General features: G+C 42.5%; 1 protein-coding gene across 9 annotated transcripts in view; it reads left to right on the top strand.

The window, feature by feature from the left end:
• Window positions 1-2,618: 2,618 nt before the first annotated feature.
• The window catches only part of MYH10 (myosin heavy chain 10), a 145,902-nt gene continuing 133,529 nt past the window's right edge, over window positions 2,619-14,991 (top strand). For 3 of the 9 annotated variants that reach the window (XM_063111208.1, XM_063111202.1, XM_063111203.1), the window contains exons 1-2: window positions 2,620-3,006; window positions 9,488-9,863. In XM_063111208.1, coding sequence (XP_062967278.1) covers window positions 2,948-3,006; window positions 9,488-9,863 — 435 coding nt within the window. In that variant the 5' untranslated portion in view covers window positions 2,620-2,947. Of the gene's footprint in view, window positions 3,007-3,142; window positions 3,274-3,963; window positions 3,981-9,238; window positions 9,329-9,487; window positions 9,864-14,991 lie in introns of those variants that run through there. The other 6 variants (XM_063111209.1, XM_063111201.1, XM_063111206.1 and 3 more) reach the window with 5 other exon arrangements.

Raw genomic sequence — 14,991 nt, 5'->3', positions numbered from 1 at the left:
CTTTTGGCTGTTATGAATCATGCTGCTATGAACATTTGTGTGCAAGTGTTTGTGTCCACATATGTTTTTCTTTTTTTTTTTAGTAGATACCTAAGGGTAGAATTGTGGGATCATATGGTAAATTTATGGTTAGCTTTTTTTTTTACTGTGGTCGAAGACGCATGCTTAACTTTTTAAGAAACTACCAAACTATTTTCCAGAGTGGCTGCACCACTTTACATTCCTGCCACTAATGACCAAGGATTCCTGTTTCTCTCCATCCTAGCCAACTTTTGTTATTGTCCATCTTTTTGATTATAGTCATTCTGTGGGTGTGAAGTGAGATCTCCCTGTGGTTTTGATTTACATTTCCCTAATGGCTAATGATGTTGGATAGCTCTTTATTTTTAAATGTTGGAATTCATTCAAATAAGAAAATGCTGCATATCAGTCCTGTACAGACAGAACAAAACAATTTCACTGGCTGAAAACTGCCCTGAGGAAATGCGATTGGACTTCTGACCTAGAGTCTGTGAAACAATGGTCTGTGAACTTTCTCTTTTGGCCGTCAAAGCAGCCTAGACTGCCAGCAAAAATTACTATAGAGAGAGGGGGGGGGAAGGATTTCTCACTCTTTTGTAATAAACTTGTATACTAAAAAAAGAGATTATTTTAGATCTATTTATTCATAATGCCACATAATTTCAGTAAATCATCAAGTTACATATTCATTGAATGAGTCCTTTAGGTTACGTATTTGTATTGCCTTTTTAGTGATGAGGTTAGGTAATTTGTCAAAGGTTAAACACCTAGTAAGTAGCAGAATTGGATTCAAAGCCCCGTTCTAAATCCTGTGTTTTCCTTATCAAAATGGCAGTAAATTCCAGGATGGAGCTACATGGGGAGAGACTGGAGTCAGCAGAGCCTGCCTGCCTACGAGTGATAGAGACAAAGGGGGACTAGGTGTAGGGAGCAAGGGAGAAGGACCAAATAAGCTTCAAGACTGGATTTATTAACAAAGGGAAGTTGGGAAGCAAGAGACAGTTTGAGTGGTGGGATGAAGTGGAGATAGGAAGAAAATAGGTTTGGGACCCACTGCTTTTTCAGTTTCCCTCCCATCCAGGTAGAGGTATCTAGCAGACACTTGAAAATGGAGACCCTAAGTGCTGGAGAGATGCCAGAGCTAGAGATACATTTGGGGACATTCTCTTTATTATTGATTTCTCATCAAGACGAATGTCTTTGTGATGTTTAATTCTGATGAACTTCCTGCCCTGCGCTTTTGATGGTCCACTGAGTTTGTTTTAAAATTACGAGGAAGCTTTAAAAAGATGAGAAACTATGGACATGGTGGCTTCTGGGACTATTTGTGTGTGGATGATCTAAGCATGGAATACTGCATTCAGAAATGACTTCAGTGGCTGACAAAGCTGAGAATCAGGCCTTAGAGATGGAGTCTCTGGTCTTCTCTAAACACATTTAAAAATTCAAAAGAGGAATATCACTAACATTATTTTGTATAGTTAACTTATACTCCATGTGCAGACTGCATTAAGAACAGACCTCTTCATAGAGCCAAGTCACAGGACACCTGGACAAGGGGCAGCTACCCCAGTTGGCAAGTGGGGGTGAGGGACCAGACGCACCAGGACAAAGGACAGTACATAGCACAACATGAACTTCCCCAGGAAGGACTCTGCACTCAGCTGCCTTGAAGTCTTTGAATTCCTCAGACCTTTCCTTATCACTTCCTGCCTTGTTTTGTTTGTTCTATCCACTTTTTACCAGACTAGAAATTTCCAAGGCTTAGGCACTTACATCATATCACACGTGTTAAAATGCACCCATACCCAGTATTAAATAACTACATCTTGCTATACATTTTAAAAAAGGATTCTGATGATTTTCAGTTTTTGCAAGAATAAACATTTTGTTCTTGTAATTTAAACTTTATTATATTTATATATAATTATGTAAGAGTTCTGTTGCAGTTGACTAGGTTCTGCAGACATTTCACTCAACATTTATTAACTTTGATTTTTCCAGTTTCTTTTCCTTATTTTGGAGCCATTTCTTTTCAGGTCTCAAACATTTTCTAAGGTCATTGAAAAGCTCATAGGCCCTAGGGGATATGACAGCACTGCAGGAATCCAGTTTTATCGTCCTAAAACCCCCTCCCAGCCCCTCTCAAGTAGGGAGCTATTTGACGAGTGAATGAATGAGTGAGCGAACGAGGCGAATGAAGTCTTTTTCCCAAGTCTTTTTTCCATAGGCCGGCTCGATTATTCTCATTTTTCTGGAATCTCAGCCCTGGCTGGAGGCTGGGCAGGGAGGCCCCTCCCCTCGCTAACACCAAAACTGCGGCAGCAGAGGACGGTGTCCGGCGCCCCGCCGGCCCGGGCAGGATCAGCCCTGGGCCCTGGGTCGGGACAATGGCCTGAGCGCGGACCGCAGCCGGGGCCCCGCAGAGCCCCGGCGCTAGGGCGGAGCTGCGCCCCTCCCCCCGCAGCCCCTCCCCCACTGCAGGTGAGCTGCAGAGCCGTGGCCCCCACCCCCCACAACCCCGGGGTGACGTCAGGCCTGTGGACCGCGCTCCGGCCCCGCCCCTGCAGGCGGTGCCGGGGGCCCGCGACTCCGCGGTGGAAACCTGTCCCGCTGCGGGACACGCCGGCTGCGGCAAGCGGAGGAGGCAGCCAGACGCTCGAGTGGGCTGCAGCTGCGGCAGGACGCTAGGGGGAGGCGCGTGCAGTCGGAGCTCCGGGCTCCGGCCGCGGCACACCTGACCCACTGTCCGCAGGGGCAGGGCCAGCGTAGCGCGCCGGCCGCTGCAGGGTCCGCACCCGCTGCCTCGCGGGATCGCCGGGTGCCTCTCCAGCCTTAGCTGTCCATCTCCGCCCGAGCCAGCCAATCAGCCGTCACCGTTCTTGCCGCACCTCCCGGAATCTATGACGGGCGTGAGAGCCAGCCTATGAGATTGGGGCCTTGGCGGCCTGGGCTGGCAGCGGGAGCCAATGAGAGTCATTCCAGGTGGGTGGAGGGAGCCGGACTCGGGAAGGTAGCTTCGTTCGGGTTGCTAACGTCTTCCCTTGGAGATGGGCGCGCAAACGGACCAGTGGGTCTGGGGGCGGCGGTGATGGGCGTGGAGCTGGCCCAATGAGGGTGGGAGTGGGTGGGGCAAGCCGGAGCAGCAGTGCTAAAGGAGCCCGACGGAGGCAGCGGTGGGTTTGGGACTAAGGCGCCGTATCTGTGGTCGCGGCTGGGGACGTGCGCCGGCGCCACCATCTTCGGCTGAAGGTGAGAGGTGCGGCTGCCCGGGTCCGAGTGCGGCGGGGCGGGGGGGGGGGGAGGGGGGAGGAACGGCTTGTGGGGAGAGGGAAGCATCCCGGGCTCGGGGGACCGGGTATCTGTGGAGGGCAGGAATGGAGCCGAAGCGGGAACTGGGGGAGACAGAGGGGACTCCGGGCGGGAGGGTTTGTGCCGCGGGAATCTTAGATTCGTGCGAGCAGGTACCCAGGGTAGGGGGTGACAAGACCCCAGTGGGTGGAAATGGAGAGACCCTTGGAGGGGCTGGGAAGTGAGGTCCTTGAGAGTGAGACCCCTGCAGGGATCAGGACCTGGGTGTGCGAGAGGGCGACCCCTGGGGGGCTGGTGTTGGAGATCTGGGGGTGGGGATGTGCAGACCAGGTCCTTGGTGTGTGGGATCCCTGGGGTAGCGGGGTTTGGGGTCTAGTGCTCCGGTGAGGGTCCCAGGGTGTCCCGCGAGTCTGTCTGCCTCCCAGGAGGAGAGGGGATCCTGGGGTAAGCTGGAAAGCGAGTTCCTGGGAGGTGGGCTGGACAAGAAGGGCCCTGGGTGGGTTGCTGGGTGCGTTAGGCCTGGCCGGGCCCCCCGGACGCGCTAGAGGGGTTCGCCAGGGCTCGGGAGGCGGGCGGCGCGCGGCGGACCTGTGGGGTGGAAGGACGGGAGGGCAGAGGCTCTTCGCGGCCGGGGAAGCATGCGGCGGGTGAGGGGCCCGGGAGCCGGCGGCGGAGGGTCGGCCTCTGCTGGCACTGGGGAAGTAGGGCCGGTGGGGGTGGTCATACAGCGTGCTCTGTGGACCGCCAGGGCCGGGAGGGGGGACGCCCGGCGAGGCCCGGGCGGTTTGTGGGGGCGAGGCGGGAAACGCGGCGGGGGCGCGCTGCAGCAGGGCGGCCGGGGGAAGGGCGAGCCCTCGCCTCGGGCTCCCTTTATTGTGTAAGTGATCTGGGAATGGCTCGCCGCAGAGTCTCTTCCTTCCCTTCAGCAGTTGGGGTCACAGCCTGATCCCATAAAATCGGAATGGAATTGGGTCGGAGGGAAGTTGAAGCTGCGGAGTCCTGGTATTTGCGGGGGCTTTGTGGGCCTGTGGTGGGCGGATGCGGCCCGGGGACGCGGAGGCCCCCAGCCAGGCCTGCCTGGGAACTAGGGCCTTAGGAAGGAGGTTGGCGGCTCGGCGGGTCTGACCCGGGCTGGTGAGGTTTGGGTAACGTGGCCTCTGCCTACGACCGTTATCTCCGTTTCTTAGGGCCTCTGCAGCTCCCTTCAAGATCACTGCGGAGGATGGAGGGGGTGGGGTGGGCTGGGGTGGGGTAGGCGAAAGCAGGCGGGGTAGATCCAGACTGCAGATGAAACAAAGACTGCTGTTTTCACCGAATAATAAAATGTTAAATATAATAATTTGGCTTTACTGAGATTTTGTTTTTTAACATTGAAACTGAGGATTTTTTGAGTTTAGGTTTGGTAATTGTTGATAGTATCTCACTCTAGAAAACTTTATAATCTATTTATTGTTTCATCTCTTTCATCAGTCTGCCTTTATTAGTTATTCTTTTAGTCCCATGCTTTTGATGTTTAAGTATGCCCTGTCTGTCTCGGGTTCTGGAAAAGTGGCCATTTTATGCATCTCAAATTCAGTTCTTGCCGTCCTTATCTGGAGAAAGCATATGGTGTAATTGTGAGATATAGCACAAGCTTTTGCAGCAAAGGGATGTGACCTGTGAGAGCCTGGCTTTTTATTTGGGCTCCTTAGGGAAATCATTACAATGAAGACAGACTGGATAGAAGGTGCGATGGAGGAAATTTTGAAGTGCATGTTGTAGGGTGGAAGACTGTGCTTGAGCAGTTTATGTACTTTGTTATCACATATGAGGAATTAAAATAACTGGTGTTGGACACAACTTTTGGAAATATTTAGTATAATGTAAAGATAATTGGGAGATGGTCTGGCCATAACAACAATAGTGACCTTTTGCGTTTGGGTTTGTGTTTGTGGTTATATGGTTAAGCAGAATTTTGGTTAAGTTAATAGACTTGCACAGCCCTGTAATGTAAGTGACCTGAACGGTAGCGTTACACAAATTAGGACAGTTCTATTTTAGTTTATCTGTTTTAGAGGGATGCTTTATCATGGACAATTTATCCATCCTTTTTATGTGCCTTTCTATATGCAAGCTATTCATAAAATTGAATTGTTTACTTCTATCCACACATACAGTAGGTGCTGGGAGGCAGCTGAGAAGTTTGCTGGGTAGCATTTCATTGGAAGTAAAAAATGACCTGGTGGGGGATGGAGCCCCAGGTGTGTGTGTGTCTTAAACAAATGAGGGGGATGAGAACTTTGGCTCTGTAGGGGGCTAATTCATACACATATACATGATTTAATTTTAATTAGGCAGTTTTTTCAAATGACACTAAGAACCTTCAGATTATCTTTATGTCTGCTGCAAAGAGGTTCCTGTTTATTCCTTTTTTCCCTAGGTATAGGTATTATATAAAATATAAAGCCTTTGCCAGATTGTGCTAGTATGTTCATTGGCTAAGCCTATACCTGCTCTTTAAGTCATAATTGATAGGGTTTTATTTAGTAGAGAGGTAGTACATAGTGTACTACATGCCCTTCAAAATTTCCTCTCTCTCCTTCCATCATTCTAGCATGCCCTCTGAAGTTGAACTTTAGGTTTAATTCCAGCTCTGCTACTTGTTAGCTGTGTGACCTTGGGCTGGTTACTGGCTTTCTCTACCTCGGATTCCTTATCTGTAAAATGGAGATATTAATGATACCTACCTCATAGCGCTGTTGTGAGGATTGAGTTGATGTATGTAAACTGCTTAGAATAGTGCCTGGCTGTAATTAGTGATATATAGCAACAGTATTTGCTGATTTTAAAAATTGTATTATCTTTTCTTCAAGGCAAAGCATTTGGGAGTGGCACCCTGTTAAATACCAGTATTATCCAGATTGGGTACCAGGTGTACAGTGGAGTGAAAAATATATGACATATTTGGCCATCACAAGTGAAGAATTAGACCGAATAATACATCTCCACTGGCCTCATGGGCTCTATCAATTAAACAACAATAGGAGCACCTACTACCTGCTAAGCCCTCTGTTACAATGCAAGGTAGGGCAAAAAGAATGCCAGAAGAACAGTGCAAAATGTTAGGAGACGGAGAAGGGTTATTGCCAGATTGACCTGAAAAGAACTTATGAAAGGGTGGCATTTGGGTGAGGAGTTGAAGGAATAGTAGATTTTTGGTTGTGGAGAAGTTGAAGCTCACTATAAGAGTAGGTACCATTCACGTAATATTGATCAATAGGTATATATCCCCTATTATGTACGAGAGACTAGGCTAAGTGCTCAAGATGTAGCAAGGAACAGGCACCCATCCTCACAGTATCTAGTTGTAGAAAAACCTGAAAAAGTAAAAGTAATTTGTAATCCAACTACCCACTAAAGATTCAGTGAATATTTGTTCCATTTTTAAAAAATACATGTGTATGTAATTCTCTTTCACAAAATCAAAAGTGTACTGTAATTACACTTTTGTGATATACTATTTTTTCCTTGTATTAAATTACAAGCATTTCCCTACCCAGAAAATGTACCGATAAATTTAAAATGACCCGTTTTGATAAAATAATTTTAAAATATATAATCAACTTTTTCTAGACCTGCTCTAGAAATGACCTGTTAAGTTATTCTAATTTATAATCACTTACTAAATTTAAGCATCTAATTACTTGCCCAATGTAAAGTTAAAGAAATGTGTATGTGCCTACTGGCAGCAAGACAGTTTACTAAGTGCTCTATTGGATAACAATTTATACCTAGTAAGAATAATAAGAGTCGCTTATTATCATATATTGTTATGGTTGGATATTTTCTCTTTTAGTAGACTCTGTCCTTCTGAGAGGTGGAATGGGTGTCCTATTTCCTGTCCTCAAATTCACCTAGGATGATCTCCCTTCCTTCTTCTTACCAGAGCCCTGTTTAAGTTGGGAAGACAGAGGACTTGTTAATAGTCTTATTTGACCAGTTGCTAGAGGTAATGGGCTTTTGAAACTATTCTTCAGAATGTACGTGTGCCCATGAGTATTTTCTGTATTGCCCTCACCACACAGATGCGTAAGGTGGCAAGTGAAAGTTTAGTTATAAAACATGTCAGTAGTTTTGTTTGTAGAAGTTTTAATACCATTAATCACGTTTTGTGATTTTTTTAATCCAAGTCCATAACATTTAAAACATAAGCATATTCTATAAATCATGTTATGAATTAGTCTAGAACATTGGTTTTTAACCTCTTTTTCTATCCCAACATACCTGCTAGTAACAGTGGCTTACCATGGCAACCAGAGAACTGTGGAGCAGTCAGGTTGTCAAGTGTCTCCCAGGACCAGCATCATCAGCATCATCTGGTAACTTGTTAGAAATGCAAGTTCTCAGGCTCCACCCCAGACCTACTGAGTCAGAAACTCCAGGGATGGGACCCAGCAGTTTGTGTTTTAATGAACCTTTTAGGTGCTGGTGATGCATGCCAAAATTTGAGAACGCTACTCTAGAACATGGGTGTTATAATGCATTACATTGTAACAAATAATTTCTGAAGAATATTAGCTCTTTGATTCTGGTAAATTATTATTATTATTTTTAGAGGTTAAGGGGCTAGTATCTGTACCCACCATCAAAATGGATTTTTTAGGACACAGACTAAAGAAAGTTATGGGTGTTCTCCTTAGAATAACACACACATGCACACACTAAGTATACAGTGTTTTAATACCATATCAGTGATTTCATGGAGCTTGAAATTCAGCTGTGGACTCAAGAACCTCTAAACAACTTAGGACTAGTTCATGATTTCCCTTGCAGGCTGCAAAGGATGCCCTCCTTCTATCTATCCTCTTGCCTACAAAGAAACCAGGGTAGGGAGGGGGAGAAGTTGGGGGGAATTTGATAGAGCAAGAGTAGTTATTCAGTTGGCTTCTTGTGTTGATTTGGATGAAGTCATGGAAATCATGCCTATGAATTTTGAAATAACCGGAATTTGGAGAAATAGCAAAAATGTTTAAGATGATATTGGATTCCAAAAAGATACTATCAGGCAGGAATGATAAGTCACATCAGAAAAGTAAATGATGAATGTAAAATCCTTTCATTTGATCCAAAAAGCCAATTGCACAAGTATCGGAGGAGATGTAGCTTGGCAGCCACGTGTACAGAGCTTTTGCTGGTAGCTTCTTATGCTCCAATAGTAAATGAGTTCTAAATAAACCAGTTAGGACTTTAGATACATTAACTATAAAACTCACAGAATGAGTACTTTCCTCAATGTGGCCAAGGCTGTTAACAGTTTTTTTTTCTTCTGCACTGGTCAGACCATATCTGGAATATTATGTTTGCTTCTGGGACAAACTCTAAAGGGAAGACATAATCACATTCAAGTCTGTTCAGAGGCAAGAGGACAGGGTAGTAGAATGAATAAAGTGCTGATGAGGAGACAGGGGGAGTAGGAGCAGCTGCAGGATGGGAGTGGAGATCTGAATAGCTACCATCACATACTGGACACGCTGTAGGGTGAAGCCAAGTTACGCTTGTCTTATGCGGCCCCATTTAATCACATTAAGATCACTCAGAGCCATAGAGAAGCTGTGGGGGGACTGATTCGGGGTATTTGTAAGGAAGCATTTCGAGTCTGTTGTCTGAAAGTAGAATGGCAGGCATGTTTTATACCTGATTCTTTTACTCTTCTGGCAGTCCTCATGTGTGTTTGTAGCTGTATCCTGTGCGCACACTAATTCCAGTCTCACTCCATGGACCTTTCATTATGCATCTTTTCTTTTCTTTTTTTTCTTTCTCATTTCCCTTCTTAACTCCCTGTTTAATTTGTGGCGGTGGGTGAAAGAGATGAAGAGAAAAAAAGGTCAACCTGGAACTTTGCTTTTTTCTTCCACCTGTTTTTCAGCCCTGTGTAACTGAGGGCAGATCTTGAGTGGTCATCAGACAACCAGAGTCATAATTTGTGGTCATCCCTGAAATTTACCTTGGAAACTTGGTTAGTATGGCTGTGAAGAGGAATATGCTAACTCCTTAACTCAAAGTTTATGCTGTATGTTTACCAAAGGTTTTGTTTGAACTTTCTTAGAAAAGTAAAACTTGTAAATTATTTTGTATTTCTCAAACATCTGACTCTGCCCTCCTCTTCTTCTCTTAGAAGCGATTGTTCTTGGATCCTTCTGTTCACAATGGCGCAGAGAACTGGACTTGAGGATCCAGAGAGGTATCTCTTTGTGGACAGGGCTGTCATCTACAACCCTGCCACTCAAGCTGATTGGACGGCTAAAAAGCTAGTGTGGATTCCATCAGAACGCCATGGTTTTGAAGCAGCTAGTATCAAAGAAGAACGGGGAGATGAAGTTATGGTGGAGCTGGCAGAGAATGGAAAGAAAGCAATGGTCAACAAAGATGATATTCAGAAGATGAACCCACCTAAGTTTTCCAAGGTGGAGGATATGGCAGAATTGACATGCTTGAATGAAGCTTCTGTTTTACATAATCTGAAGGATCGCTACTATTCAGGACTTATCTATGTAAGTATTTCTTCTAAATAATCATGTGAAGTCTTAACTGGGAATTAATGTAAATCACACATCTCATTCTAATCAAATGAGAATGTAGAATATCCACATTATCCTTTTAACATTACTGTTTCTATTAAAGATAAAAAGAGTGTCTCTTACTTACTCAAGTCTTGTTTTACTTTAAATCTTAACATGCTAAGTTTAAATAATCCAATCTGCATTTAAATATAATAAATGGTATTTGAAGACTTACAGAGTGGCATTCTAGAGCATGATAAGGTGGGAGGGAGCATGTGGCAGAAAGACCAGGGAGTGTAATAGGAGTTGCATTAATAGGAGGATACAGATGACAAAATGGTAGAAATCAGGTGCATATCCAAGAATAAAAAGCGGAGGGGGCCACAAGCTTGGAAGTTTCAGTGAAGACCAAGAACAGCTTCACTGGGGAATGAAGGTGAAAGCTGAGGTTTTTAGGAGGAAGCAGTTCAGGGTGAGATTGAGGCTGGGGTTATCCTGTGGTTAGCAGCTGGCACATATGTTGCAGTTAGTGACTAAGAAGTTGTTATTGAAAATAACGACGGATAAGGTAGAGAGGAAAAATGCAAGCCAGATACTGAAAAAAATCTAGAATGACAGTAGGTTTGGGGGATAGTAGACAGAGGTGGAAATGATTTGAAGGAGTCGGCATAGATAGGACTTAGACTGAGAATGAAGAGAAGTGGAGAGAGAAGTTAGCCAAGTAATAGTCTGAGATTGGAAAAGGATGGTTGAGTTTTATGCAAGGAGTGTGCTACTGAAGCTCATAAATAATTCAAAACTTCAGTAAATCAGGACTTTTCCTCTTAGGAATTCATTTATTTAAGGACTATTTACTGAGCACTTACTGTGTTCTAGGTGCTGGGGATAGTGTGTTGAACAGGACAGGCCGAGTCCCTGCCTTCATGATAAGTCCTATAAGGAAATGAAACAGGGCTATGGGATGGAGTAAGTAGGAGAATGGCTTTCCACAGCGGGCCAGTGAAGAGCCCTTTGAGAAGGAGGCGTTTGAACTGGAATCTGGCTGATGGGAGGAGCTAGCCATGGGAAAAGCTGAGAAACGAACAGTTCATTAATGACCTTTGCCAGAGTAGTTTCAATCACGTGTGATGGTCTCCCTTATTTTTTTCCCCTATGAAGTAGGATACAAACTAATAGAGTAAGAGGAAGGAAGGTTGGGAAGGTGGTTTGAGGAGAATGGAAAAGGCTTGGAAAAAAGGAGAAGCCAGGTACCAGAAGACAACTGGAAAGCAGCATTGAGCATCCAGCTGAGAAGGAATGACCATGTGTAAGGCAACCTCACTTTTGTCTGGCTGTGTGATTTTGCCAGACTAGATTGCTCCAGGTCTGTGAGGGCAAGAGAATGTTGTCCCTCCATTGCTAGCCCAGCAAGAAGTAATTCAGTGGTTGTATCTGGAGTCCAGGCTCATAGAAATGGAAGTCTGAGCAAGAGGGGACTGATGGATCAAGGGCTGGAGGTTTTGATGGTGTTGAAGAACAGGGTTAATGGGAGTGAGGGAGTGAGAAAACTGGAAAATTAAGAGATTGTGGTCAGATTGAAATGTCAACACCTAAGATTTGAGAGATTGGATCAGTTTTGGGTGAGGCCCAGTGCAGCGAATTGTGAAGGACCAGAAGTGTAGCGGCACAACCAAACAGTTGTGCAGACCTGGAACGTGGGAAAGAGTGAGCTGTTTCTCAGCCAGAGTCTTCAGCTTCATTCCCTACATTGGACATTGTAGATAGCAGCAAGCAGGAGAGAGAAGGAGATAAATAGAAAAGAGACTGTGATTGTAAAAGAGAAGGAGTGAAAGAAAGGACTGTTTATTTTATTTGCAGCCATTCCCCATGATAATTCTGAGATTTTGCAGGTAACTTTTACTGAGTTTGTTTGATTTTTTCCAACTGAGCTCAGGTACAACCTGAGTGAATTTCTGAGTTCATTTTCAAAGCACATCATCCATGGTATTTACAGGAGAATCTGAGTTTTTCTCAGAGTATTAAGGTCACTACAGAGGTTGGAGTTTGGAAAGATCATATCTTCAATCAGTCAGGTGGAGAAAGGGTTCCTACCTAAGATTCTAGTCAGAGAGCACTTGACTCTGAAGAAGTCTTGTTAAGTAACAGAATAGGGCTGGGGAGAGCCACAGTTGCTAGCATTGTGATCGGTATGTACTGGGCTTTGGAGTTGGATAAGATGTAACATCGGTTTGTTGAAACAAGTTAGGTTGCTAACAGGTTATGTTATGTTCTTTCCTTATATTTTCCTTAGATTTATTCTGTCTGACCTCTAAACACTAAGTAAATTAAATGACCTGAGAGTCATTAGTTTTCATCTTCTTTCCTAATAAAACCATTCATAACTGTAAACATCTCCCTAATACTGTTTGCTTACCTCACGGGTTCCCATAAGTAGTATTTCTATTATTCAGTTCTAAATATTTTGTAATATCTATTATGATTTCTTCTTTAACCCATGAACCATGTGAAAGTGTACTTTTAAAATTTCCAAATGTTGGTTATTAAAAGTTGTCTTTTTATTATTGATTTTTAAGGTAATTACATCGCAAAGAATATTGTCCATGTAATATTGTTCCTTGTTTTTGTTGAAACTTGCTTTGTGTAGTATATTGTCAGTTTTTATGAGTGTTCTATGTGGATTTTCAAAGAATGGTTATACTGTTATTGTTGGGTGTAGGCTTCTATATATATGGCTGTGAGATTTAAGCTTTTTAACTATGTTCTTTAAATCTTCTAAGCCTTACTAATTTTTATCTGCTTGATCTATCAGTTACTGAGAGAAGTGTGTTAGAATCTTCCAGTGTGTTTTATCAACTAAGTATGCCTTGCTAAACAATATAGTTTAGTTTTGCCTGTTTTTGAATTTTTATATGAATGAATCTTATAGTATATAACCTTTTGGGTGTGTGTTTTCTTTCTCTCTCAGCATTATATTTTTAAGATAATTCAGTAGTTCTCAATGTGTGAGCTATGGACACTCCCTAGGGTTTCCCTAAGACCGTTTCAGGGGTTCTATGAGGTCAAAACTGTTTTCGTAATAATAGGAAAATGTTACTTGCCCTTTTCACTGTTGACGTTTGTACTCATTGTACAAAAGCAATGATGAATAAAATTCCTGACACCTTATCATGAATAAAGGCAGGGGCCCCAAACTGTACTAGTAATCACTTTATTCTTCACTGTCATTTATTGGCAGTTAAAAAACCCACTTTCACTCAAGAATGTCCTTGATAAAGCAGGAAAAAAGACTAATTTTGTTAAATCTCAACCTTGAGGACACATCTTTCTAATATTCTGCGTGATGAAATAGTATGTATGCGTAAGTCACTTCTGCATATCAACATATGATGGCTGCCTTGAGGAAAAGCATGTGTGTGGGGTTATTTGAGTTGGAAGCTAAACTTCTACTTTTTAATAGAATACCATTTTTATTTGATAGAATGACTGATAGCTATACCATGGTTACTGACAGAAGTATTTGTCAGACATTTTCTTGAAAATGAACAAAGTAAGCCTGTCACTTCATAGAAAACAACTGGCCATAATTGTTGCCAATGATGAAAATTGAGTTTTTACATGCAAATTAGAATTTTAGGAAACTTGTATCTACTACTTTGAATTTAACAACTTGTCAATACTTACAAACCTTTCCGATGTGATAGATGGTGATAAAAACGAAAGTGGTTTTTTTTGATGTTGTATAGTGAAATGTTATCATTTGGAGGACTTGCATAATTCAATGAGCTGATGTTTTTCAAAGGATGCATACGTGATGTTACAAAATCATGCATGGGTGATAGATTCATTCAGCATGCAGGATAAGCCAATGGATTTTGATGTAACAGACTATGAGAAGTTCACTGATAGGGTTTCAGACGCCACATTGCATCTAATCCTTAACAAATTATTACTTGTTAAGTTTTGGTAGTATCAAAGAAGAATATCACGATTATGTGAAAAGGCTGTAAAACTATTCCTCTCTTTTCCAGCTGAGTACCTGTGTAAAACTGATTTTTTTCACATGCTTTAACTAAAAACATATCACAATAGATTGAATGCAGAAACAGATGAAAAATGAGCCTTTTCTATTAAGCCGGACAATAAAAGTTTTGCACGCATATAAAACAGTATCACTCCTTTCACTTTTGTTTTGGAAAATAGAAAGTTATTTTTTGTAAGAAATGTTATTTATGTTAGCATGTAATATGTTTATTGTTTTAAAATGAATAAATACACATTTTAAAAGCTGTATGTGTATTATCTATCTATCTGTAGATATAGATATAAAACAAAAGGTCTTTGGAGTCCTTAATAATTTCTAAGAATATAGAAGGGCCCTGAAATAAAGAAGTTTGAGTCATTCATTCATTTTTGTTGGATTGTAGTATTCCATTGTAAGATTTTTGACCCAATATATTTATCCACCCAACTGTTTTTGTATGTTTGTTTTTTTTCCATTCTGGTACTATCATGAACATTGCCTCAGTGCATGGCCTTGTACATTTCCTGATGCACATAAGAATGCCTTTCTGTGAGGTGTATAACTGGGAGTGGAATTCCTGGGTGATAAAATAGGCATTTCTGTAACTCATATCTTCACCTTTTCTAGACAATGCCTGATTTAGTCTGAGTCCCAGCAGGAAACAGAAGGACCTCAAACTAGGTATTTGAGAGTTTAATAAAGGGAAGATTTACAAACATGTAGGTAGAGTTTATAAAACAAATGCAGTATCTCAGCATTAATGATGATTGAGAGCCCTCAATGCATCTTTTTGTTTTGTTTTGTTTTTTAGCAAGGATATGCATATTTATTTGTTCAAATAACAAATACATACACTGAATAACAGGTGAATAACAAAATCCTCTGTAGAAAGCAGGGCTTCAAATTTTCACAAACTGGAGATGTAAAACTTATTAAAATTTACTTATTTCATTTTATAATATGTACAATTATTTGAAATAGCTCTCTAAATTTAGTCTTTCAAAAGCATGCACATATCAAATTAATTTCAACAGAGGAAGATGAATAAACTTTTCAAAGGCAAATTAATTTCTAAGCAAATCAACAAGTCCATTTAAT

This window comes from Cynocephalus volans, chromosome 10, assembly GCF_027409185.1.
Source record: "Cynocephalus volans isolate mCynVol1 chromosome 10, mCynVol1.pri, whole genome shotgun sequence".
Taxonomy (NCBI): domain Eukaryota; kingdom Metazoa; phylum Chordata; class Mammalia; order Dermoptera; family Cynocephalidae; genus Cynocephalus; species Cynocephalus volans.
This window is presented reverse-complemented; position numbering and strand designations above follow the sequence as displayed.